The sequence below is a fragment of the Labeo rohita genome, chromosome 9 (genome assembly GCF_022985175.1).
Source record: "Labeo rohita strain BAU-BD-2019 chromosome 9, IGBB_LRoh.1.0, whole genome shotgun sequence".
NCBI classification, from domain to species: Eukaryota; Metazoa; Chordata; class Actinopteri; order Cypriniformes; family Cyprinidae; genus Labeo; species Labeo rohita.
The window spans coordinates 15,191,066-15,218,107 of record NC_066877.1 but is presented as its reverse complement, the minus strand read 5'-3'; the positions used below and the strand labels follow the sequence as shown (position 1 = coordinate 15,218,107).

The following is a 27,042-nucleotide window of genomic DNA, read 5'->3' as shown; positions in this document are numbered from 1 at the left end:
TAGTCAATGCCTTTTTAGTAGTATGAGGCAACAGGATACAGCACCCAAGAGGTATAAATAAAATCTGAGAGTCTTGCCATAGACTTCACGTCAAACACTCAGGTTGCAGACAGAAGAACAGAATCAGCCGTGTTATAAGAGCTAGTGTAAAAGACACAGGCAATATTTGATAAAGTGAGCAGTTCTAACCGTGTCACCAATTTTGAGGTCAGCACACTTGCGGAGGCCGGTCAGGGGCTGGCCGTCTTGGCATGTGGCGGTGAAGGCCAGACTGAGATCTTCAGGATGGTCCCATACGCTCAGCTCAACTTTTGACCTTATGTTCTACATTAAAAGAAAAATAAAAACAAATTAATGCACAAAACAATTTCAAAGGTAATGAGAAAATGACACACTTGGTTTGTATAATGCTCTAGCACCAAAAAGTAAAACCACAAACATTCAATCACATTCTTGGAAAGCAACCTACCACTGAAAACACCACCAAAATACATCATATCCGTGACAGTAATAACAGCCTTTGGTATCTTGGCATATTTTGGTGTAAACTGACAGTCAGCAGAGATAAGTAACTGGGTCAACAAAAAAAGGCTGGGCTTATAATAGGTCAGTGTTTATCACCAGTTATAAACTGATTATTGAATTTATCATCATATCCTTCTATGTTTTTTAAAAAGCTGTCTTATCACGCTGTTTCCCATGACACTTAATTGTGTTTGCAAGACCTCAATGCAGATGTCCAGAGGATCTACTCTACTGTACAAGAGTTTGGCGTCAGCAAGACTATTACTGAAGCAGGTTCATAAGAACAGCATTTATTTAAAACAAACATAAAAGTATTCATTTAAAAAAAAAAAAAAAAAAAAAAATACAACAAACAATATACCACAAGCTTTTTTGAAGTTTGTGTTATTCATGTGAACTTACTTTTTAAGTTTAAATTAAGTTGATATAAAAATCCACGTGTAGAAGTGTCCTCCAATACTTAAAAAAAGCTTTCTACAACATCTTTCGAGTCTATTTCCTAGACCAAAGCAGCACTCTTGCAATACGGCAGTAAACACAGAATATTAGATGTTCATTAGACAAAAATACCAGACTACAAAACTTACTGTGTGAACTAAAGCAAACACTTGGACAAGCCCATCAAATGTTCTGCACTACCAAAAACAGGAAATTCCTTATCTTATGTAATCATGTGATCACACAGCGAAGACGCAGCAAAAGAGCAAAGCTTTCCGTAAATCACACTCCACAACATCATCTGTTCCTAATTCAATTCCTAACCATTTATTAGCAGAAAATAATCAGCCTGCTTGCCAATTAAACTGGAGACAATTTGTAGACTTTATGTAGTGCTGTGCTGTGACAGAACAGTTGCCTGACCCTGAGGTGTGTTCACCACATTCCCTAAAAATGAACAGTGCATACATAATGGGCTGTCGCCATACATCACAGCTTCAACCTTCAACCTCAACGTACACATACTATACACATCACAGGGAACAAAAGCATGAAAGGATCAACCTTGAGGTCAACAAGGGCCCATTTTCTTTTATGTGCACCTGTCTTTCACACAGGGGACTGTAAAAATCCACCCTTAGTACAAGATGGTAAGAACAACTTACATTGTATGCATTCACAATTAGCTGAATAATGTTTTTGGAGTCTTGGTCCAAAATTTCCACTGTTGTCCCAGGGATCAATGCTGTGAGATTCTATAGGTAAAAAGACATTGTAAACACCTTAAACACACAAAATCAGCTCAACATTGATCAAAATGGCTCATGATGAATGAAAGATACCTTGTAAAGAACATAGTGTCTCTTGGTCACAGCAAAGATGAGGAAAATGTTGTTTTCAGCCAATTTCTCTCCAAGGAGAGCGAGTGAAGGGTAGTCCTGTGGAGAGACGCCACATGTCCATATATTAGTAAGATACATTTATTCAATCCCTCACTCCCTGCAGCACTCTTTCTGTTAGGAAGTCTGCAAAAGGAAGTCATTGCTCTTCTGATTCCCCTCCATGGTTTCCGTTATCCTTCCCACCCATTTCCTCTGTATTCAGCAACAGGCGTCCTCTGCTACTGACCTGCCTGACAATCCAGGGAGTTTGTGCTCAATCTTCTTAATGGATGATCAGTGATGTATTAAACACATGTGTGTAACATTTTCTCACAGAACAAGATGGATGCAAAAATATTAAATACTAGTTTGGAGTAGAAAGCACACACTGATTTTGTATGTTTTACTTCTGTTTGAGCGATCTCTCTCTCAAAACACTCAGCTGCTTTGAATGAAACCCAAACTGCACAGAGACAAGCACAGCATCTGTTCTTGCACTTTGACATAGGTGTGGGGGGGGAAGCATTTTTGCCAGTTCAAAGGCAAAAAAAAAAAAGTTCTAAATATACAGTTGAAGTCAAAAGTTTACATACACCTTGCAGAATCTGCAAAATGATAATTATTTTACCAAAATAAGAGGGAACATACAAAATGCGAAATCCCTCTTATTTTGGTAAAACAATTAACATTTTTGCAGATTTTAAAGATGTATTTATACTTTTGACTTCAACTGTGTAGGGGATCAACTTGTCAAAAGAAAATGAAGTACACAACAAATTATCCAAAAATCCTTTTCAAGGTCTCTCAATACAGTTCAGAAAACAGAAACTTGCTGGGTTTCAGGCTTTTCAGGCAATCATTATATGTTAATCTCAAGCATTTATGGCTGACGGCAGTTTAGGTCAAGCAATTAGGCATTAAGTGTGATTACAATAAAACAATGCAATCTCAGACAGTCAATTAATTTACCCAAATGTGTCTCCACATGTTTAGTTCAGTTTATATACATTTAAAATGAAGTTTTGCCAAATAAAATCCTTACCATTTTGTTTGCAGCACTATACTCGTTCTTGTCGTTCAGGTGACACTGTCCATCGTGAGGATGCACTAGTCCACCGAGCTTGCCATCCAAAGCCAAGTGAGGCACGTCATCGGTGGCAAACACCAAGAGATGATAGGCCTCCTTTCTCCAGCCAATCTTCTCCTGCCACAATGAGATGAAACTCAATTATACCAGCCTATATCTTCTCACATTTCTACAACATGCCCATATTAATATGTTGTACATTTATACAGTGTTTCTCTAAGTTGTCACAAATGGATCAGTATTCACATATGTGCCCCTGGACCACAAAACCTGTCTTAAGTAGCAGAGGTATAACTGTAGCAACAGCCAACAATACATTGTATGGGTCTTTAATGCCAAAAATCATTAGGATATTAAGTAAAGATCATGTTCCATGAAGATATTTTGTAAATGTTCTACTGTAAATACATCAAAACTTAATTTTTGATTAGTAATGTGCATTGTTAAGAACTTCAGTTGGACAACTTTAAAGGCGATTTTCTCAATATTTAGATTTTCAAATAGTTGTATCTCGAACAAATATTGTCCTATCCTAACAAACCATACATCAATGGAAAGCTTATTTATTCAGCTGTAAATCTCAAATCTGATGTATAAATCTGACTGGTTTTGTGATCCACAGTCACATATGGAGATTTTCAGATTTTTTTCAAATAAAACATCTATCACATCTATCATTTTTAGATTATCTATGCTCACTTTTTACTTACTTTTTGAAGTAGCAGTATAAAAACAATAGTACATGAAATACATCTAGAAAGAATTTTTGATAATGTATTTATATTAGGGATGAGCGAGTACAGCATTATCTGTATCTGTATCTGTATCTGTTAACCATATGAATTATCTGTATCTGTATCTGTACTCGGAGTGGGCGGGGCCTAACCCGGAAGTGGGTGGGATTTAACCTGGAAGTGGGTCATGTTGTATTGAAATGGGCGGGGCTTTAACCGGTATGTTATTTTAAGCATGCAATTGATATGGGTTGATCAGAAATTGTTATATTTATTGCTGATTAGAAAACTATTTACATGACAGCATCAGCATTGAGCTTCAGATCAGTGGTTTTGATTATGATAACAAACGAACTATATACAGAATAAGTTTTGCAACAATGAATACAACACATGCGGTTGCAATTATGAAGTAAAATGTAATGAACAAGAGTTTTCATTTCAACATAACTTTCTTTTTTTTAACCTTGAGCAGTGTGTTTTTTTTTTATTTATTTATTTATTTATGAAATACAGAAAGAAAGTGTCAGACACTCAGTGCGTGAAGTAAAAAAACTGGTCAGAGCCAGCTGACGGTTTAAAAAAGAAAAATAAATTCTCCGACAGGCAGAGACGCGAGTCGCTTTTACCAAGCACCACGTCTGAACAAACCCCACGTTTACCAAAACTCTACTGGTTAAAAAGTAAGTACTACAAACAAACCAAAGTAAAAAACAAAAGTGATGCTGAAGAAACCCTAAACGTTAACGGAAAAAAAACCCGCAAACCTGAGTGACTGAGGGAGAGAACAGAGAGAGAGCGCGCTGTTCTCTTCTCTTCTCAGTGTTCTGTGTGTGTGTGTGAGCAGAGCGGGACACAGCAACACAATAAATCTGTATGTGTTAGTGATGCGCGGATGGCGGTTATATCCGCGGGCGCTGCGGACAATCCGCGGGTCGGGTGGGTCGGGTAATAAAAAATTGCATTCTGATTATTTGCGGGTGGTTCGCGGGTGGATGAGAAAAATCAATAATGACGCAAATATTAACTGTATTTTCTAACATATGTTTTAAATACTCGAGTAGGTTAATATGCAGTGGTGTGTATAACCCGCGTATACCCATTTCTTTATCAGTCGGCTCTGCGCACCCACTTCTAAATCCCCTCTGATGCGCATCATTCAGTAGTGTCCTGCATTAGCCAAAATCATGACAGGCCACCATTTGTAACTAAATCGTATGTGAATAAATGCAAATATTCGCTCAAAACACCCAGCAAAGACGGTAAGGACCCTAGCGCCGGCTTCCTTTGAAATATGTTTTATCATTGCACCTGATGCGCCTGATGCGCCCGCGCCGTCCGCGCCAGCACCACATTTGCTGCCTGTTCATACGCGAGAGCATGTCAAGAGAGGCACGCCGAGTATTAAAATAAAAATTATTATTGATTACTAATTTGAATCAGTACATTATACCGAAAACAATACGTCACGTCCAGATATCAGTTAACGTTATTCTTTTTAGCGTGGATTTGGCTTAAAAGCACGAGTGATTAAGCTTATAAGTGTTCATCACATTCATCATATCATCATGCAAAACTAAGAATTAGAATAATTGTAAATGACGATCGGGTGCGGGTCGGGTGCGGTTATCTAAATCAGAGAAAAATACAGGTGCGGGTGGGTGGCGGGCGGATCATTTATTTGGAGCTGCGGATTCCGGTGACGTTTAAGCTCATCCGCGCATCTCTAGTATGTGTGTAGGGGAGGGGCCCTGTGACTAGCCTATCACAGAACGCAGACACAGTAAACTACCCAATGAGAATTTTTATTCAATCCGAGCACAGATATTGACTCGTATTACTCGTATGATACTCGTACTCGGCAAAAGTGCTTTATCCGTGCCGGATACTCGTTTCAGCCGAGTATCCGGCTCAACTCTAATTTATATATAATTTTTATTATGCATGCAGCTTTCATGGCAACTTATTAAAGGGATAGTTCACCCAAAAATGAAAATTCTGTCATTAATTACTCACCCTCATGTCGTTCCAACCCCGTAAGACCTTCGTTCATCTTCAGAACACAAATTAAGATACTTTTGTTGAAATCCGAAAGCTTTCTGACCCTGCACAGACAGCAACTTCACCGACATGTTCAAGGCCAAGAAAGGTAGTAAGCACATTGATAAAATGGTCCAAATAGTCCAAGGACATTGATAAAATAGTCCATGTCACATCAATCTTCATTTTCAAATGCAAAGAAAACAAAAACAGTGACTTCATTCAACAATATCTTCTCTTCCACTGATGGTTGAACCACTGTTGTCACATGGACTATTTTAACGATGTCCTTACTACCTTTCTGGGCCTTGAAAGTGTTAGTTGCATTGCTGCCTATGCAGGGTCAGAAAACTCTTCAGATTTAATCAAATATATCTTAATTTTTGTTCTAAAGGTGAATGAAGGTCTTGCGGGTTTGGAACGACACAAGGGTGAATAATTAATGACAGAAATTAAATTTTCAGGTGGACTATGCCTTTAAAACACTTTGAAAAAGAAATGCAGGCAAAACAGATGTTTAAAATGGGTGACCAGTTACAGTTTCATTCATAGATGCATATATGTGATGCGATCTGGAAAAACCCGTTGGATGTCGTGCTGAGAGGTTTTCAGGAAATTCGAAAAACAGGTTGAATATCAATTTTTTGTCAAAACTATGCTCAATCTTGGTGATGTCGGTGCCCTAAACGATGTTATAGACCATTTCGTCAGATGTAAACAAACTGGTCCCGATACACTTCCTGTTTCTTTTTTTTTTAACTTTACACAAACATCACAAAAAATACAACCAACATAACGTTTGACTGGATGAAAATGTTACATTAGCACCTTTAAGATGTATTTGTACATGTGAAATAAAATAAAAAATAAAAAACAAAAAAACAGGAAGTCCTTCTGGACCAGTGTTGTTTACATCTAGCGAAATGGTCTATAATGGACTAATGTCTGATGACAGTCTGTTTTATGCACAGTGCGTGAACAGTTGTGCTGCACTTGCTTTTCTAAATGTGAACTACAAGGTAGGCTGCATTATTTGTGCTATCTGAACATTCAAGGGTTTTCATATGGTATCAAAACTTCAAAAAAAGGTAAAATTTCACCATGTGTTGGGTTTTCCTAGATTGCATTACATATATTTGAACTAAAAAACTAGATTCAAAACATCCACTGACTACTCAAATATCAGACATCATGCTGACTAACATTTTAGATGGCTGAATTGCCTAAAACAGTTCAGGCAATTCTGAAGAACTGAGAAACACATGGCAAATTCAACAAGATCTCACTAGTCTCTCAAACAAGAACGAGCACTGATTAACACATACTGTACAGTGAATAAATGGGCAAGGCTCTCCTTTCTCATTCAGTGCAAACCACATAGTCTCTTTCTCTCATGCATGCTGTGATCGTGCCTTTCATGCCAAAGCAAATATTTTTACAGCCTATGATGTCATGCAATATTAGCGTGTCTCTTTTAGGACTCAGACACCTGTATCTGTTCCGATAAAGCTCAGATAGCACAGCACAAACACAAGACATTCTCTCTCTTTTCATTAAACCCTGGTAAACAGGGAGTTGAAGGAGTCAACGAAGCAGCAAAGTAAGCTGTCTTTACTGACTGCTTACCTTGCAAACTGCAGCCTGCAGAATGGCATCAAACCCCCCCTCCGGTGCGTCCCTGTTACGCGACACCATCTGCTTCTGCACTTCTTCATTGAAACGGTCAACCTTGTCCGTAAGAGACAAGAGGTGACGGAAGCCAAACGTAGGAACACAGTTCGGAAACAACTTATATCTAAAAAAAGGGAGAGGTGAGAGAAACCAGAAGTTTTTTAAAGAAGTCTCTTCTGCTCACCAAGCATGCATTTATTTGATCCAAAGTACAGCAAAAACAGTACAATTATGAAATATTTTTATTATTTAAACATTACTGTTTTCTATTTGAATACATTTTGAAATGTCATTTATTCCAGATTTCAAAGCTGAATTTTTAGCATCATTACTCCAGTCACATGATTTATTAGTTCAAGCACCAAACAACAATTTTTTAAATGAAAGGGTTTTTTTTATTTAATTTAATTGATTTAAATATGCATGATATTAGCATGTGCAAAAAGTCTTTAATTAAAAGCACCTTTTTACATCCAGTGCTGTAACAGGTTATTTATAAAATACTGTTTTTAATAAATGTAGTTACTTTATAGTATAGTCAAATTATACTAAATGTAATTTCTGCCCTGTCGTTTGTCCCTATGATATGTTTTGTGGTACAGTGAGCATTCAAGAGGACTGAAAGCATAACCTACATGGTCACTGATGCATGATGGGCTGTAGGCTGCATGGGGTAATAGCTTCTCTAGGCCATGTGGCAAACTGGCTTTGCAACCTCAATCTGCTCTGTCATACTTTCCAAACAGTCTACCACTATTTTGCATCGGATCAGAACGATAACCACAAGTGAAATCAGGACACAATGTCTTAAATATTTCTTTTAACTAAACTAAGACTTTACTTTAAACTGTGGCATACAACTTTGGTTAACATGTCCAGATCTGACAGCTTTTGAATATCCAATGATACACTTTCCCCATTAGACAAGTCTATGCCAAAGCAGGGCTATTTTTAGTAACACAAGGGAAAGAAATTAAGACACATCGACTTCCCCAGATGAGAAAGTACCGTATCCAAACGCTTCTCACTAAAGAGTAGATGTTCTCTCCATTGCATAACAAAGGGTATTAAAGGACAAAAGGCGTGAGAGTTCTTTTGCATTTGAATTTAGACATAAGGAAAGCTCATCACAGATCTGTAAGAAGTCTCTGTCTTACCCATTGCATGGATTGTCCTGGTATTTGGGGGCTGTGTAGGAGAAGGGTGAGATGTTCTTATCCACAAAGGAGCCAAAGCCAAGGCGGAAGTTACTTGTAATCTTCCTCATTTCCTCAGCCAGTTTGGTGCCCAGGTTGCGGATTGTGTCCAGATCGTCTTTCATAGAGAGCGAGAGGTCCATCAGGTAGTACAAATCAACGGGGTAGTCTTCTACAGGACGCACTTGTACCTCAAATGAGGTCTGGTCACCTGAAGGATGTAAGAGTCATTACACTGACATGCGATTTCAAAGTATCTACAAATGTTTTTATTACAGGGTCATTCTACAGAACTGGTTCAAAGTTCCAGAGTTGGAAATGTCTTGAAAACTTGAAAAAAAAAAAAAAAATGGTATGTATGCAAACTGTATAATATCCAAGGTACACATCTAGTAATTGTGCAGTTAATTCTCATATTGTATTTTCAGAAAGTTTTGGAATATTTGTCCTCTCCCCAAATTTGTCACTACTGAACCACAGTAATATATAATTTAATAAGAGGGGTTATATTGACTTTTGATGTAAGATTTTGCTTACATCTTCCTTGTAAATATTTTTTTTTCTATCTTATTAAAAAGTTTTCGGAGGTAAAACAATAATGGTTACAATTTAAACAATATTTAAATCGTGATTTATGAGATTTGTTGTATTTTTAATCCAATTTTTCTTTGTAAAACGCAAAAAGTTGATCATACCGATTTCAAACTTAAGGATTTCTTAGTTTTAATAGACATTGAACTAAACACTATCAACTACAACATCGTAGTTGATAATTCAGTATACTTTATTTTTGACAAAACACCCCATGTTTTGGCCATGACTGCACATTTTCAGTAGTGACAGTAATGTTTTGGTAGTGACCACAAAATTTTAGCCCACATGCAAAATACAAAACATTTGCATAACTGTACTATTTTCGACCCAATTAAAGGTTTACATGTTCACTTTTGTCACTACCAAAACAATGATGACACGTTTTGGTCATGACAATTTTATGGGATAACACCCCAAAAAAAAACAAAGATGTCACTACCAAAACCTTTTTCATCTTCACTTTACAAAAAATAAAAAATAATTAAAAATGTAAAAAGATTTTTTAGACAACAATAGAATAAAATGCAAAAATTATTTCAATATTTTCATAAGCTCAAATTTATATTAAGCTCACTGATATTTTACATATTATCGTGAGTTTCAATAGGTAATAAAAGGATCTTAGTAAACATCTAAGATTTGAATATTTAAATGCTTTTTAAATGTGTTTTTTGGTTGTGGGACAGCAGATTGCACCAATTCTGTAGAATGGCCGTACAGTGTGCTGTTCTCCAAATCAATCAGAAGATGCATACCAGGCCTTAAGCTGAGAGAGATCTTCTGTGGGGATATCTGGATGACATCATACTGGGTCGCCCCAGAACCTTTGGAGCTCAGAGGTTTGCTCCGCACCAGAGAGCTGCCACTCCTGGGGTTTTCTATGAAAGGGGCATCACATCCTCTTTTCAGTAAGTTCTGGCTAAAGTCACATCGTGAGTTGAGAGTTCTGGCCTGTCCAAAGTCCTGAATCAGGAAAAAAGATTGCTGTGGTAAGTAACGTGAGGAAACGATTAAATAAATGAGCAAACCCACAAATGCGGTGAAATACAGCACTAATGCTCTTAGCAACCTGTCAGCACTGAATTATTCAAACGTATTACATTTTATAAATAAATCAGTGGCCTGTCTTCCGACAGTATTTGAATGACTCTATGATGGCTAAAAATACCGTCTAGGTAGGCAGCTCAGTAGGTTTTCAGACACAGTCACACCTCAAACATCAACTGTTCGTACCTCTTGCGCGCACCAGGCGCAGCTCGGGTGAATGAGGAGACATTCTTCACAAGATGTGGCGCTGCCGCTCATGCAAACATTAAGACCTAGAAATAAATAAATAGGTAAACAGTCAAATAGACATTATAAATATATGCATTTAACTAAAAAGTGTCTAAAGACACTTACAGCTGAAGAATACTACGACACAATCAATTCATGCTAAGAAGAGAGAAACACGAGAACAAGACAAAATCACAGAATTGCTCAGAAAAGTAATTAGGGTGAACTGACCTCCCCTCTTTTTTATAGTGGTGAAATAAATACAGAAATAAATTTTCACTCTCATCATACTAAATCAGACATGGCATTTTGATGACAGATGTGATTTCAGTAAACACCGCACTTATGCTTACCTTTGACGCTGTGAATAAATATTTCCAAGGCTATGCAAACTAGAAGGGCCGGGTGACGTGTAAACGGGCAAGCTTTCCACATTATTCCTTACAAAATTAATAGCCCGTTCCACTTCAACGGAGAGCGTTTTGTCCAACTGTGTAAAAAGTTACAATTATAAATGTCCGTTGTTTATATCGTGAGTTGCTGAGATCTTTGTGTCCATCCTCTCCACATCACAGCGACACAGACATGACTGAAGTTAGTATCCAGTGCAGATAACTGCATTGGTAAACACATGAGTGAAATCCGACGCGTGATACTGCGAGTCTGAACAATCCACAATCTAAGTTAATCCACATTCGAAGTAATTGTTTCTGTCGCACTCTGTTTGAGGTCCACTGCAACAATTAACCATGCACTGTATCCATACTAAGTTTAAAATCTTCAGCCGCAAGCGCAGTTTAAACTTAGTAAACAGACTGTTTTATTCATCATCCGGTTGTTTTCAGCGTGGAAGTTCGATAGTTGAGTGTCTGCCGCTTCCCTCATATTACTTTAGACTCCGCCCATTGGAAAAGAGACTGGACGTTTTTTCCCAATCAGTTTTTTTTTCAGCAAGTGCCGCCCCCTGCACTGGGATTGGCTAGTAGGACGACTTCCAGCCATGAACTGTTTGGACAGTGAACAAGTCATTCAAATATTCTAACCAATCAAAGAAACCAGCAATCAGACGAAGGGCGGGGCTAGTCAGAATATAAGGGAAAAAAGCCGACTAGGATAAATCAGTTTAAAAGGACATTTTGCCCTTTAATTAGTTGATCTTAGTAACCGATGAAGGTGTTTTATGGACTGAACAATCATATTTTGCTCTAAAATCTAAATCAGTATCTCACATTAAACTACCAAATTACACGAAAAGAAATTGTTGCATGCTGTTTCTTCTCGTAAAATTACATTTTAGAGCATTTTGTAAATGTTCTTACTATGGCAGTAGTACATTAAACATCTAAGTCCTTTAAAATCTGGATGGAAATTTCATCCAGCGCAGTCAGCAGTCATGTGACCATCACTAATTACATCCCCACCTGTTGCAGAAAGAACTGTGGAGAACCTATTAGGTATCTCCAAGAATAAAAAGTTACGGTTTTACCTGAGTTGATAGGAGTGATAAAAGTGATAAAAAATTTTTACAACTGCAAAAGGATCCCTTGGCTTGAAATGCACCTAAATGCATCACATTTATGACCCTGGACCACAAAACCAATCATAAGTAGCACGGGTATATTTGTAACAATAGCCAACAATACATTGTATGGTTCAAAATGATTGATTTTTCTTTTATGCCAAAAATCATTTGAATATTAAATAAACATCATGTTCCCATTAAGATATTTTATAAATGTCCTTCCATAAATAAATCAAAACTTAATTTCTGATTAGTAATATGCATTGCTAAGAACATTTTGATTTCTTTGTACCCTCAGCTTCCACATTTTCAAATAGTTGTATCTCAGCCATATTGTCCTATCCTAACCATCCATACATCAGTTGAAAGTTTCATTCAGCTTTCAGATGATGTGCCTGGGCTTGCCCATCAAATCATTATAGGAAACAGAGGAAAACATTTTTATTCAAGAAACAAAAGGAAACTCCTACATGCACTTATCATAAATGATAACAGCAGAGATGGAAACCTGAAAAACCTGAAATGAATAAAAAAAATTATTCCGTTTCCAGGAGACGGAAGTGCTCCAATGAATGACTTACTATGAAATGGTTATAGAAAACAAAAGCTTGCTGCAAAAACCGAACTTATAACTGAAATCCAGTCATACAGGTCAGGGAACTATTTACAAGGCCTTTACCACTGCTTAAAACAGCTCAAACTCAAATATATGTCGGAATAGAGGCCTGTGTGAGAAGCTCAGAGGTCATATCCACTATAGATCTCAAAGGAAGGCCACTGAGGAAGCCCTGATGCTTGGCCCGCAGTTCCAGGAGGGCATCTACGATCCTCTGACGACCTACATTTGGGTGGCGCTCCGACAGCCGGGCCATGATTGTGTCAAAACTTCCCATGGTGGCATAGTGCTGTGGCACACAGGTGCCAGAGGCTGTGGGCGAGTCACAGACATTGGTTAACCTGTCCACACTACAGCGCGGCCCCTGGGTTGGGAACAAAATAAATCAAAAATGGTCTGCTATTAGCAGTCATTTAAACTAATTTATAAAAAATATCTAATTTACGTACAAGTTATTATATTAGTTAATAGAATAACATATATTAGTCACTATTAATTGCATTTCAATTCAGTAGAAGTACCAGTGATAGAAAACAAACTAAATTTGGACATAAGCGTATTAAAAGCCTGTCACTTCATACTTACTCCATGTGAGGAATTGTATGTTAGACACTTCACTCCCAGGCCACCTCCTGCAGTTTCTGCTTTGTGGGTTTCTAAGGTGCTGTGGAACTGATTACTAATCAGTTTAGGATCAGCTGAGGCAGGCCCACAGAGTTGCACCACCTGGACAGTGTGGCCTTGGAGGGAGCACCCATTTAGATCTTTAACTGCTGCCTTGGCATCGCTAGGGTTCTTGAGATAGACAATAGCTGCTCTACATAAACAGACAAGATCACAATTCATTAATGATAATCTCCAATTATGCTTTAAGGCCTAGCACTATCACATTCAGCATTACTACAATAATATAAAAAAAACACTGTGATTTAAAACATGCTACTTCTGCCAGTTTATTAACTGTAACAATCACAGTTTGGGTGTGGAGCTGTAAGCTCTTAATTGCTGTTGTGCAGGTACAATGGGATGAGGCAAAATGAGTAATTATACTAGTTTGGCAAGAAAAGTACAGATTTTCCTGCTATGAAACTGTTTTAGTCCATGTTTGTTTACACACTTAACTTTAAAAGTTCGCGATTTACTGAGATTCTGATAATTAGTGTGTCTAGGGAAAGTAAAATGCAACAAATATAATTTTACTTTGAAAACAATCTCCAAAAACCTAAAGTGATGGTGTTGATTAACCAGTGGTTAATTTCAGCGTTTGGGAATACGTGAGATAAATTTAGCATGTTATGAGAATTCTTACCTCATACTGTTGCTGAAAGTGGAGATGGAAACATTTGTGGCATTGTACTTCTCAAACCAAAGCAGCACTTCATGCTACAGAAAACAGAACATTTAGTGGTGGCTGCTGCCCCCTAGAGGCCATAATTACTTAGCTGAAAAATTTACATTCATATGCACCCTACCTCAGTGATATTGCCTGGCAAGCTTGTAATGCACAAGAGGGAACTTTGGTTTGATTCATCTTCGTCAGTCCCTATGAAAGAGTAGCAATGATTAGTTAGTCAAGCAAATCAGCCAATAACGATGCAATTTCTTCCAGAGCAGTATTTTAGCCTCACAACCGTATTTGGTTTTCATACAGCACTTTATATAACAGCTTTTATATTTTGCTCAATTTTTCAGCCCATACTTTCCCTCCTTTCAATCAGTTTCTCAGTCTTCCCATCCTGATTTGGAGACCCAAGTTCCTCTTCTGCATCAAACCAAGCCTCACTGCTATTCGGATCCTTGATGACACCTACTATCATAGCATGCATATAAACACTGCTGAAAACTGATTCCTATTTATTTCTCTTTCTTCAGTTTGCGATTCATACCAGGGATCTTCTCAGCGGAAGCTTCTGGCTGCTTGTGTAAAAAGACTAACAATTTATCTTGCTTGTTTCCATCACTTTTTGCATCATCCTATTCAGAGAGAACAAATACTGATTATTCTAAATAAAACAGACTCATTTTTCAGGTACACTGTTACTGATTCATCACAATTTAATCAAATAAATAAAGTTATGTGAATGAACTACCAAAGCAGCTTCAGTGTCCCGACAAACTTCAGTGCTCAGTGCTGTCCTCTCTTCAACCACTCCGTCACCACTTGCAATGGTACTATATGTAATGACAGAATACTTAGCAAACCTCAGTATATACATACACACACACACACACACACACACACACACACACACACACACACACACACACACACACACACACATATATATATATATATATATATATACATATACATATACATATACATATATACATATATATATATATATAATGTAATGTGTGTTACAAAACAGGGCTCAGGCAGACCATGCTATTAAAGGCACAATGAAAAGCAGTACAGGACATAAACTGTTTTTCATATTTATTCAGCTACTATACCATTCAAAAAAAATTTTCAATAGATTTCTTAATGTAATTTCTTCCTGTGATGGCAAAGCTGAATTTTCAACAGCCATTACTTCAGTCTTCATTTTCACATGATCCTTCAGAAATCATTCTAATATGCTGATTTGATGGTCAAACATTTTTTTTTATCAGTGTTGAAAACAAACTACTTAATTTTTTGTGCAAACCATTTTTCAGCATTCTTTGAAAGTTCAAAAGAACAGCATTTATAAAAAACTGATTATAAATGTCATTACTCAGACTTGTAATTGAATGCATCCTTGCACAATAAAAGTAGTAATAAAATAAAGTTATGATAAACGTGTATAGTTGTTTGCAAGAGGAAGGTTCCAGGAGGTTTTGATTTGAAAATAAAGCAAAGTATTGCCTGAAGCACAGTCACCTTCCACACTGTCACCCTCTAGTGTCCTGGCTGTGAAGTGCAATGTGGCAGCACAATGTTTGAACATCCCAGTGGAATTATGCTTTCTTTGACATCTCAAACAATAACTCATACCAGGGAAAGCAAGATTTATGACTTCTGTGAAAGGGTTACTCTCAAAGATATTTATTTGAAATATCATGACCTACCTTCCTGGACAGCCAAGTGAGTCTAAATGGGCCTCAAGCACCTGAAATGACAGCTTATTACCTGTCTGCCACATATATCATGTATAACACAATTCCAAATTTTGAACAATTCCAAATATTGTCCTACCAATGCTGGGCTGTAGTTTGCCATTGTAGTTGTCTTTTCAGTGTCTACTGACAATGGTTTAAGGTCATCCAGAGGAGTGCCTGCTAGAATTTGTTTCCTCATCTCAAGGTAATCTTTCTGTAGTACATTCAGTCTTTCCGCTATGCTGTCTGGCAGCCCCTCAGTCCTAAGAAAAATACAAAAAAAGCTGACCTCAAAGGTTAGGACAGAATACCTTAATAGAAAAGTATTCACGTGTCACAATACAAATCCTTCCGTTAGCCATCTCTTACCCCCAAAGAGCACTTTCACCCAGTGGGGAGGTGAAGCAGTATCGCCAGCAGTGCTGCTGACACATGACAAACTGAAGAGCGAGAAGACGCAGTTCTGCTCTTCTCAACCGCTGGGCACAGTCACACCCACATACTCCCCTGCAGTGGTCACCATCAGCACTAGGGCTAAGAAGAACTTGACATGAAACTTCATATGATTCTTCTAGAACATTTTAAAATACATTACTGCAGTGAATCCTATAGAGTGCTTTCATAACATGTCAATCAGTCTTATTGGCAGCACCAAACGTAAACAATACCACTGAACCGAAGGGAACTTGCAAATTTAGCTGATTACTGCTGCTGAAAATGGTAAATTATTGTCATGTTTTGGGCTGTACTAATCAGTCAGACCAGTGTCTTTGTTTTGTCTCAAGGTGCACACCAGTAATGTTTTTTTCTAATCACGTTGTTTTTAAAATGACTTAAATGTCCTAATTGAACTACTGGGTAATTCTGGCTTAGTCTAAGTCCTGTCTGTGCAACCGGGCCTTGGAGTACTATACATTGCAAAATGTTAGAACAAATCATGGAGAAGAGTGCAAAAAAGGCGTCTGTGGTTGGCCAAACTGAATCAGGATTTCAAGGGCAAGAATCTTGACAACATTCGTGTTTGTTCTTATCATTTTGGGTCAGGTAGGTGAAATATCAGGCTAATATCTTAATCAATATTAATCATATACATCTTTACCACCTATTAACTTCAGTTAATAAAATATTGCACCCTTTTCTGTGTACTAAGTGCATCTCTATATGATTTAGCAGCATCCACCCATTATTTCCATGGTTTAGACAGCATAAATTAGCAGAACATATTCAGTAGTACATTAACCATACAATTAATGTTGTGGCTTGCATCAGAGTATCTTCAGTATGGCCATGTATCCACGTAACTGACCAAACTGTGGCGTAAGTGCAAACTCCCTATACAGCAATCACTATAGTCTCTTATTAATATTAAAAAAAAAAAAAAATGTAACATTAAGCATGACAACAGTGCTTTGAACTCACTTATGCAGCTTGTTGAAGTAGTTTGGACAACATTTTACACTCAAAAAAATTACACAGAGAAATATTAATAGCTACTGAATCAAAAAAGTAATCAAAGGAATTATTTAAACATCAACACGCATACATAAAGCACATCAAAAAAGGTAAATGGAAAATTAGATGTGCTTACTTGACACAGCAACCGATGACATCTGTTCTTACGCGTCAAGCATGAAACAGAAGCTCAACTGTTATATTTGATGAGCTCCATGATATTTATCATATAAAGTGATTGCATCTTTTCAGAACGGGTATAAACCGGTCAATTCATATTCATTAAGTTTACAATTTCAAAGTTCTGGTGGAATGCACTTTTAATGGAAGCCTTCATCAGAAAGATTCATTAAAAATATCTTTGTGTTTAGAAGATGAACGAAAGTCTTACAGTTTGGAATGATGCGAGCGATTAAATTACAATTTTTATCTTTGGTATATGCTTATAACGCATATAAGCACATTACCTTGCCTTTCTGCTCTTCAACTGCTGCAGCTCATTTGTTGTTTCCTTTAGCTTTATGAATTCCTAGGGGTAAATAATCGGCAAGTTATACACAGCTCATCTGAAAAAAAAAAAAATAAACTCCATCCATTCCATTTAGGAAATAAATATGATACCTCTGTGAGGACATCTAGATCAGACATGCAGACTTCAGTAATGGTGTTCTTTTCTGATGTGGCTTTTTGCACAGTCTGTGTATCTTTCTCATCGTTGACAGCGAGCAAGTCTGTGTCAGTGGCAACATTTTTCATTTGGAAAATCTGATGAACCTCTGTTGCACATGTAGATGTGAAACAGGCTCTGAAATCACCACAGGCATCTATCATTTGATCCACAAAAACTGAAGCGCCAGATTTGGATTTCAGTGAAATCTCTTCAATCTGTTGCTCATATGCTGAGTCATGCTTCTTTCTCAGGTCTTCTTGATGGTCTCCTGATTCATTATCCACCTCAAAAGAATTGCTAAGGCAAGAGAAACAATCAGATGAGTTAGCAGCAGTGGCCATGGTGGCATTTGATGCTTCATCTGACAGTTCAGTACTGCCTTTGGTGGCCATGGCTGAATCACTGTAGCCTGGCTCTGTGCTCCGGGTGCCATCGCTCCATCCGGAGTGGTCTAAGCTGGTGTTACTGAAACTGTGGTATTCTGGCATCGCTTCCTGATCCAGATTGTGGTAATCTGCTTCTTCCGCTTGTATGTAAGATTGGTCTTGGTAATTCTGGGTACAGTCATTCTTCTGAACCTGACTCTGCCTATCCAGTTCCATATCGAGGGAGAAGCTCGCTTGGGCTGTTGTGTCCTTAAAGTGTTTGGTGTTCTCCCTGTTCTCTACTTCCTTCCACAGCTGAGACAGACACTGGGCATGTGGACACATTCCTTTACTGTACGAAGGAGAACGTGCAGCAGAACCTCCATAATCACAGCTCTGCGTGCATCTAGTTTTCTGAGTATTTAGGGTACTCTGTGTGCAATCAAAAGTGGCGCCATTTTGGGCAGTTAAGACGTTCAGCTCTTCTTTCACACTGTTTGGCAGCAGCTCAAGTTGTTTCTCATTCTCTAAACAAGAAAGAAATAATCAGTACTCTAGCTGCTATTGAGGTCTCAAAAATCTATAGTAGCCGCAAGACTTAAACTTGTCATCTCACCTGACATACAGACTTTGTCTTCTGCAATCTCAATGTGAATGCCACAACATCTGCACTTCTTGGAACCAAATGGACAACTGGTCCCACAATTATGACACTGGGATGCACCATAAAATGATGGGTACCTTGACCTTTAACACACACAAACATACATAGATATGTATGCTTACATATATATATTTCTAAACAAAAACCACATCTCAAAATTCAATCAACAGCCAATGCATAGAACCCTTCAGTCCCCACCCTTTATTTTCTAAATATATTGATATTAGTCAGTAATTGTGCTGCTCATTTCCCTATTTTTGCATTTACATTACCTTTGCATTTATCACTCACTTTAAATTAATCTTTAAAAACATTTAACAATTAAAAATGACAAATTAGTTACTAAGACAATTAGTAAAAGAAATTAGTTACTTATTTTGACAAAATACAGAACTTTAATATTGGCCATTATTGGCTATCAGCCATAAGGTGAAAATAATTGTTGTCTTATCAATATCAGGCAGACTTTTAAAGTTGCAATAAAACAAGAATAGCGACTTTTCTTCGATACTGTGATGTACATCTGAATGAAATGGATTACCAAAAATATTTTTTTGATTTTTAGATCATAGATCATGAGACTGTATTTAATACTATATTCGTTTCACCAGATGATCGATGATTTGATTAACAATCACCAGGCCAACAGAAATAAGAATAAAAAAAAAAAAAAAAAAAAAAAAAATTACATATGAATTTTCATTTCATGCCAGTTTTATAAAATGTATCCTTAATAAAGCATGATAAAACAGAACATTAACAAAAATCTTATAAAGACCAAACTATAGCACTTGAAAAGCTTATTTAAAAAAAAAAACTAAAAAAAAAAAAAAAAAAAAAAAAAAAAAAAACTTACTTCTTCGATGACATAGTCGTTGGAGGGGAAATGCAGTTTTCTCTGGTTTTTGCTAAATTATAAAATATATACATTTACACACTATACAGAACACTTGCTGACAAAATGAGTATTCATTCATAGTAATGTTTTACCAACTGAACTCACGTTTCACATAAACATACTGTCTGTCCACTTGAAGTGCAGGATGTTTCTGTATAAATGTCAAAAGCCCTCCCTCTTCTGTGGATGAGAAAGCAAGTTTTCCCTCAAGACCCGCATTTTACTTATTGCCCATACATACTTCAATAAATGAAGGTTATTTTATAATTTATATGCCCCTACTTATAATTAAGGTCCTGTCTTCTGCTGTTAAACACAGGAACCATCCAAGCAACTTTGGATCTGTGAGCTCCAGGTATTCATTGGCCAAGACAAGCTCAAAAAGTGACCTACAATATAAGATGCACAACTGTCTCCCTCAAAGTAACAAGGCGCAGTGGTATTTCAAATTATATTGATTCAAAGTACAGAGCTTAAAGTTTGACTAATCAATACAATCTAATGCAAGCAGACTGATTTGTACACTACCAGTCAAAAGGTTTTTTTGTAGATTTTTAATGTTTTCAAAGAAGTCTCACTAAGCCTCCATTTATTTGATACAAAGTACAGCAAAAACAGTAAAAATTTGAAATATTTTTACTATTTAAAATAACTGTTTTCTATTTGAATATTTAAAATGTAATTTATTCCTGTGATTCCTGTGATCAAAGGTGAATTTTAGCATCATTACTTCAGTCACATGGTCCTTTAGAAATCATTCTGATTTGCTGTTTGAAAAACATGTATTATTTGATGAAGAGAAAATTCAAAAGAACAGCTTTTATCTGAAATAGAAATCTTTTGTAACATTATAAATGTCTTTATAATCACTTCTGATCAATTTAAAGCATCCTTGCTAAATAAAATATTCAATTTTATTCCATTCATCAAAGAACACTGAAAAAATGTACTCAACTGTTCTAAATATTGATAAAAAAAAATAACAATAAACAAAAGTTTCTTGAACAGCAAATCAGCATATTAGAAAGATTTCTGATGGACAATGTAACACTGAAGACTGGAGTACATTAATGATGCTGAAAATCTAGCTTTGATCACAGGAATAAATGACATTTTAAAATATATTCAAACAGAAAGTAGTTATTTTAAATAGTAAAAATATTTACCAATATTACTGCTTTTGCTGTATTTTGGATCAAATAAATGCAGGCTTGGTGAACACAAGAGACTATTTTAAGAAACATTAAAACTCTTACTGTTCAAATACTTTTGACTGGTAGTGTATGAGTAAAAGATGGTTTGTGAAATTTCGTTTAAAGCAAATGAGTTTTGTTAACCATTTAAACCTTCGTTCAACAATTGCTTACCTCATCAGCAGAAACTTCCTTTCAGCGTTGGTATGCAGTGGATCATTGTAAAAGCCTTGAGACATGTACAAGAAATTCAGCAACACTGAGTAAAAAAGAGATATATCATATATGTCCGATTACACTAATTATCCGATACATTCACACATTTTTGTTCTACCAGTTTACATTTAAGACATAATTATCTAAATGTTGGCCAAGTCCAACTTTTAAGCGATTTAAGTTAACGTTAGGTGTTGACCGTTGACCACACGTCCGCGGCGCGCCCCCCACAAAGCATGCGCGCGCACAAAATATAGTCGCGCAAACGAGCGATGGATCTGCATACCTAAATCCCACAATGATCTTTATTATACTGTCGTCACGGTATATCCACACATAAGCAAGTTATTTTCTATGAAAATACGAGACTTTAGATTCGTTAGCTTCATTGAGGAAATAACTAGAAAAATAAAAAAAATATTTGCAAAACTATTTGCACTTCACATCAGTGTTTACCATTACGACGATAAATTAAAATAATATGATAAATGCCAGTTTGCAATTTTAAGCAGTGTTTTTTTTTTACCGCTAAAATAACTGAAAGCTGATGACACCGGAAGCACTGAACATTTAAATTAAATGCCCGCGAAGTTAAAATAAGGTACGCTCAGACAAAACATTAATACATGTTAGTATCCCAAGTACTACAGTTTTATGGTTTTTAAATAGAATGTAAAATTTAATAAAAGTTAATTATAAATTAGCAACACTCTACCGTTATTCAAGACGGAAAAGTTGGTAAACCCACGATTTATTCTGAATAAGATAACAGGATCAAATAGACCGTTATGTATTACCCAAACTACGCCAGTTTCCCAGAGACCACAATGACAACCCCAGTCATTGGGCTCCAACTAATTTGGGCTCGATGTAACTTACCATCAATCTCGTTCATTGCATTATACGCACGTTGGTGAAAGGGAATGAACTGCCACATGGCTCTGGCAGAAAGATCCTCATATGTGACTGAATGCGACTCAAAAACGAACGGTACGACGACAGGTTGAGGGTACCACATGTTCTGAAACCATTTAAGTGATCAAGGAAAAACAATTAGACTATGCTTGGATCAATTATTGTCGACAGCAACACCACGATAGTGCTTGTCCACCTCAGGTACCTTAAAGCGCCTTCTTAATGATTAGGCGTAGCTGCAGCTGCGCAATTTATTAATAAACTGGCGCCAGGTAAGAATGCAATTTACATATAAATTACACGGAAATGCCGCGCGATATGAGAGTAAAATTAATGACTGTCGTTTATTTTATTAGCAACTAGACGATTTTGACCTGCCAATTTTAATACTCACTGAGATGTTAGCGCAGTTGTGAATGATATCTGACGGAAAATCAACGATTCATTCTTTTACGTCATGACGTAACTATTGCAGGCACACATATACAGTCAAACCAAAAATTATTCAGACACCAGATATAATATTTGATATTTTTTTACTTGTGAGTGCAGGACATTATAGTTTATTTATGTAAGTGAATGCAGCAAAATAAAATGTGATAAGTCTTTATACAGTGGACTATTAGTTTTGCTGAAGTGTTTTTTCTTTCATTGCTAATGCGACCTTTTTGCACCACATACTAAACAAAATTAAGCACTTCTTGGTAATTGGTCAACAAAGTATTGGTAGTTGTGTAAATATTACATACTAACAGTCATACTAACAGTTCTCTGAAAAAAATGTGATTGATTATAATCCATTACACCTTTCTGTCAAAGTTATCTGACATTATATGAGTTCTTGTCATATTTTCTTACCATTTTATAAACTATAGCGAATAAACTGTGATAATGTGAGAAATGTTGAATGTGTCTGAATAAATTTTGGTATGACTGTATCTGTTTACGACAGATTTTTTTTTTTCTTTTTTTTTTTGTTATAAGAGTATTTATTGTGATTTTTCTTTGTCTCCAAGTTCAGTTTAATACAGCCGCGATGCAGTTAATTAAAACGACAGAATTCATTTAGACCATGAATATAATTCACAATGAATGCAATTCATATATACAGTATTTTTTGCAAAACCGGACTTAGCTAAATGTTTGCCATTTGTTATAGCGTGTCCCTAAATTATGTTTATTAGGCTAAGAATTGTAAAAGTAGGTAAAGTTTTTAATAAACTTTCTCTTTCGTCCTCTACTGACCATTACGGAAAGTTGTTAAAGACAAAAACAAAAAATGAAATAATTTATGAATTAACTAAAATCATCTTCATACAAATTACACTGCCAACTGCTACAGGCTATTTAGCAATTATATCGTTTTATAAAATGAGCATTGTGATTCTTGTGTGCAGAGCCTGGTGGTTAAATGCAGTTATTAATATGGCCACTAGAGAGAACACAAAGCACGATGAATGAACCCGTTTCCATAACCTAATCACTGTCTTGTTTGTAAAGGTGAAACTGTTTCGTGATATCTTACATTTTATAGTCTACAATTAACCAAACGCCACAACCATTCCCTGTGCTGTTGTTGTTGGTTTACATTTTAACAAGTGGCTAAGGTATTATATCATAGGTTATTATATTAAAGTAAATTAATGCATAAAAATGAATTACTTAATTACTCAGTATAAATAAATTAAAAGATCAATATCTAAATTAAAAAAGGTCAAGCTTTGAGTGCCTGGCAGGAATTGCCTGGCCGGAAGTAAAGTTTATTAATTAGAGCATGTACTGCAATCACATTTAATTTAATTTCTGTCCATGTCTTAGCAGATGGACAGCTGCTTACATGGCAAAATAAACAGTAGTGAGTTAGATCATGTCACATCTTTAGCTCTGTCTTGCTCTATTGTACTGAAAGACGTACCCTAAGCAAATGGTATGCATTAGCTGTCGGTCTGCTAAGTGAAATCAATACTTCACTAAAACAGTCATTAGCAGACCACAGTGCAAAATATATGTTGATGGAACTAGCCATTAACTTCTTTGCATGAATGCATAAACTGCTTATAGTGTTCTTCTCTATTGCATTAGGCAGTTATAGACTACAGCATGAAGTTGGCTAGAAATAAAACGGTTGTGTTGACTGCAGGGTTATTTACAGGGAAGTAGACGGGTTCAAAGGTTAAGTGCTTTCTAGAGCAGAGGCGGGTAAGGAATGTTGCAACAGTGATTAAACATCCCATCATCCTCAGCTGGAGCATCTCCGTTTTCAGTTCCTGGATGAAATTCATCAAGACTAAGTGCAATTATGAATTCAGGCTTAGCGTAAAAAGAATGAAAAGATAAGAATAAATGCTTAAAGTATAAATGAACGGTGTAGTGCAAACAGTATACAGCTCATAAATGGGTTTGGATGAATAATTGAGGCTGTGGATGTTATGACATAAGTGCAAGATATAGTATCACACATGCTGCTGCTCACCCATCCATGCAAAGTTATTAAATAATCATAGATGGGAGGCCTACAGCATGATCATATGAGCAGACACACATTAGCTAACCATCTAAAGCCCTGATGAAAGGGCAGTGCGGCCCCTGGGACAGCAAAAGGCCTTTAACTGAATAGAGCCTGATCGATACAGAATAGAGTTTCAGATTCAGTGCAAGAAAGCAATTGCCAGCCCATTATCTCAAAATGGGCTTTATAGTTCTCAGTCACATATGAACAGATATTATATATATATATATATATATATATATATATATATATATATACAGTTTTACCCCAGAGATTTTCAGTTAGGTTTAGAGATTAGGCCTGCCATTTCATTATTTCAATGTTCTTAGCTTCAAAGAAGCTGAAAAACAAATGATCAGTCTATAATTTTAATGGTATGTTTATTTTAACAGTCAGAGTCAGAATAACAACTAATCCAGAAAAACACATTTCAAAAAAGGTATAAACTGATTTGTGTTTTAATTAGTGAAATAAGTATTTGATCCCCTACCAGTCAGGAAGATTTCTGGCTCCCCGTTGTCTTTTATACAGGTACCGAGCTGAGATTAGGAGCACTCTCTTAAGGGGAATGCTCCTAATCTCAGCTTGTTACCTGTATAAAAGACACCTGTCCACAGAAGCAATCAATCAATCAGATTCCAAACTCTCCACCATGACCAAGACCAAAGAGCTTGCCAAGGATGTCAGGGACAGGATTGTAGACCTACACAAGGCTGGAATGGGCTACAAGACCATTGCCAAGCAGCTTGGTGAGAGGGTGACAACAGTTGGTGCGATTATTCGCAAGTGGAAAAAACACAAAATAACTGTCAGTCTCCCTCGGTCTGGGGCTCCATGCAAGTTCTCACCTCGTGGAATTTTAATGATCATGAAAATGGTGAGAAATCAGCCTAGAACTACACGGGAGGATCTTGTCAATGATCTCAAGGCACCTGGGAGCATAGTCACCAAGAAAACAATTGGTAACACACTACACCGTGAAGGACTGAAATCCTGCAGTGTTGTATAAAGGTCCCCCTGCTCAAGAAATCACATGTACAGGCCCGTCTGAAGTTTGCAGATGAACATCTGAATGATTCAGAGGAGAACTGTGTGAAAGTGTTGTGGTCAGATGAGACCAAAATCGAGCTCTTTGGCATCAGCTAATCTCGTCGTGTTTGCAGGAGGTGGAATGCTGCCTTTGACCCCAAGAACATCATCCCTACTGTCAAACATGGAGTTGGAAACATTATGCTTTGGGGGTGTTTTTCTGCTAAGGGGACAGGACAACCGCACTGCATCAAAGGGACGATGGGCAGGGCCATGTACCGTAAAATCTTGGGGGAGAACCTCCTTCCCTCATTGAAAATGGGTCGTGGAATCTGTGAAGGGAGCTGAAGTTTCGAGTTGCCAAACATTAGCCTCGAAACCTTAATGACTTGGAGAGGATCTGCAAAAAGGAGTGGGACAAAATCCCTCCTGAGATGTGTGCAAACCTGGTGGCCAACTACAAGAAACGTCTGACCTCTGTGATTGCCAACAAGGGTTTTGCCACTAAATACTGTAATAAGTCATGTTTTGCAATGGGGTAAAATACTTATTTCACTCATTAAAATGCAAATCAATTTATAACCTTTTTCTTTTGCATTCTAAATAGAAATTATAGACTGACATTTATTTGTCAGTGGACAAACATCCCTCAAACCATGAGACTTCCTCCACCACCTTTCACTGACTTCTTTCTGCACTTGGGCTTCAGTCTTTCCTCACTCTGTTGCCCATCAGACCCAAAAAATTAAACTTGCTCTCACAACTAAAGTGAACTTTGGACCAGTTCTCGTCTCTTTACACAACGTGCTCCTCAGCAAAGGTGAGCATAACCTTTCGATTCTTTCTGCTGATGAGAGGCTTGGTGACTGCAGAGTGTGCTTTCAGTCCAGCACTAAAATGGCAAGCAATTCCAGCTGCAGTGTTGAACCCATTCCCTATTGAGAGTCTCTGCATTATCCTGTCTTCTCGTGCATTTGTCTTACGTGGGCAACCAGCCTTTTTAGGGATCTTGACTGAATTAGTGTCATTGTAAACCTGCAATATTTGAGTGGTGGAGAGTGTCATCCCTTTGGCCTTCATCTGGACAACCTCCTGTCGCAGGGTTTCAGTCACCTCAGCGCAGCCCACCATCTTGCAAACGCAGTGAAAATTGAAGGAATGCTATCAGTTAAATAGGGTTTATCATATAATTAAGGAAATTAGCACCAGGGGCCAGATTAACACCAATAACTTGGAGGTATCTGTACACGCTTTAGAATTTAGTTATTTTTTAAATCTCATTTAAAAAAATTTATACTGTTTAGCATGCAATTAATTTATAAAATATACTTAAAAAGCTACGCTTCTACTCAGGACTAAGCAGTGACCTTGCAATTTAAGAAATTGTTCTCCAGTTTGGATCTCCACTTCATTCTAAACACTCTGTCACTGAAATAGATGTGGAAGAAGAAAAAGCAGAACACAAGAG

At 37.0% G+C, this 27,042-nt stretch overlaps 2 protein-coding genes across 6 annotated transcripts in view; both read right to left on the bottom strand.

Annotated features, from left to right (window-relative positions):
- Positions 1-11,351, bottom strand: part of itgb5 (integrin, beta 5) — a 46,026-nt gene extending 34,675 nt beyond the window's left edge. Inside the window, exons 1-9 of the mRNA XM_051119096.1 lie at positions 10,795-11,351; positions 10,400-10,485; positions 9,922-10,129; positions 8,534-8,783; positions 7,332-7,500; positions 2,887-3,048; positions 1,806-1,901; positions 1,629-1,718; positions 190-324 (exon numbers count right to left, since the gene is read on the bottom strand). Of these exons, the coding sequence (XP_050975053.1) occupies positions 190-324; positions 1,629-1,718; positions 1,806-1,901; positions 2,887-3,048; positions 7,332-7,500; positions 8,534-8,783; positions 9,922-10,129; positions 10,400-10,485; positions 10,795-10,876 (1,278 nt within the window). The 5' untranslated portion in view covers positions 10,877-11,351. The remainder of the gene's footprint in view (positions 1-189; positions 325-1,628; positions 1,719-1,805; positions 1,902-2,886; positions 3,049-7,331; positions 7,501-8,533; positions 8,784-9,921; positions 10,130-10,399; positions 10,486-10,794) is intronic.
- A 943-nt stretch (positions 11,352-12,294) lies between these two features.
- Positions 12,295-22,459, bottom strand: rbm44 (RNA binding motif protein 44). Of its 5 annotated transcripts, none has more exons than XM_051118473.1 (18): positions 22,431-22,459; positions 21,080-21,134; positions 19,995-20,101; positions 19,818-19,892; positions 19,671-19,722; positions 18,767-18,897; positions 17,737-18,677; positions 17,583-17,644; positions 16,033-16,197; positions 15,761-15,926; positions 15,634-15,674; positions 14,670-14,751; positions 14,466-14,553; positions 14,279-14,389; positions 14,052-14,122; positions 13,889-13,962; positions 13,165-13,396; positions 12,295-12,943 (listed from the first exon to the last, which is right to left on the bottom strand). In XM_051118473.1, exons 2-18 carry the CDS (start codon positions 21,082-21,084, stop codon positions 12,665-12,667), a joined length of 2,682 nt encoding a protein of 893 aa, XP_050974430.1. In that variant the 5' UTR covers positions 21,085-21,134; positions 22,431-22,459; the 3' UTR covers positions 12,295-12,664. The 5 variants fall into 5 exon arrangements, with proteins under 5 accessions (XP_050974430.1, XP_050974429.1, XP_050974426.1 ...); XM_051118472.1 differs by having other exon boundaries at positions 21,080-21,164; positions 22,431-22,451; XM_051118469.1 differs by lacking the exon at positions 22,431-22,459 and adding an exon at positions 22,001-22,270 and having other exon boundaries at positions 21,080-21,164.
- Between the last annotated feature and the right edge of the window lie 4,583 nt (positions 22,460-27,042).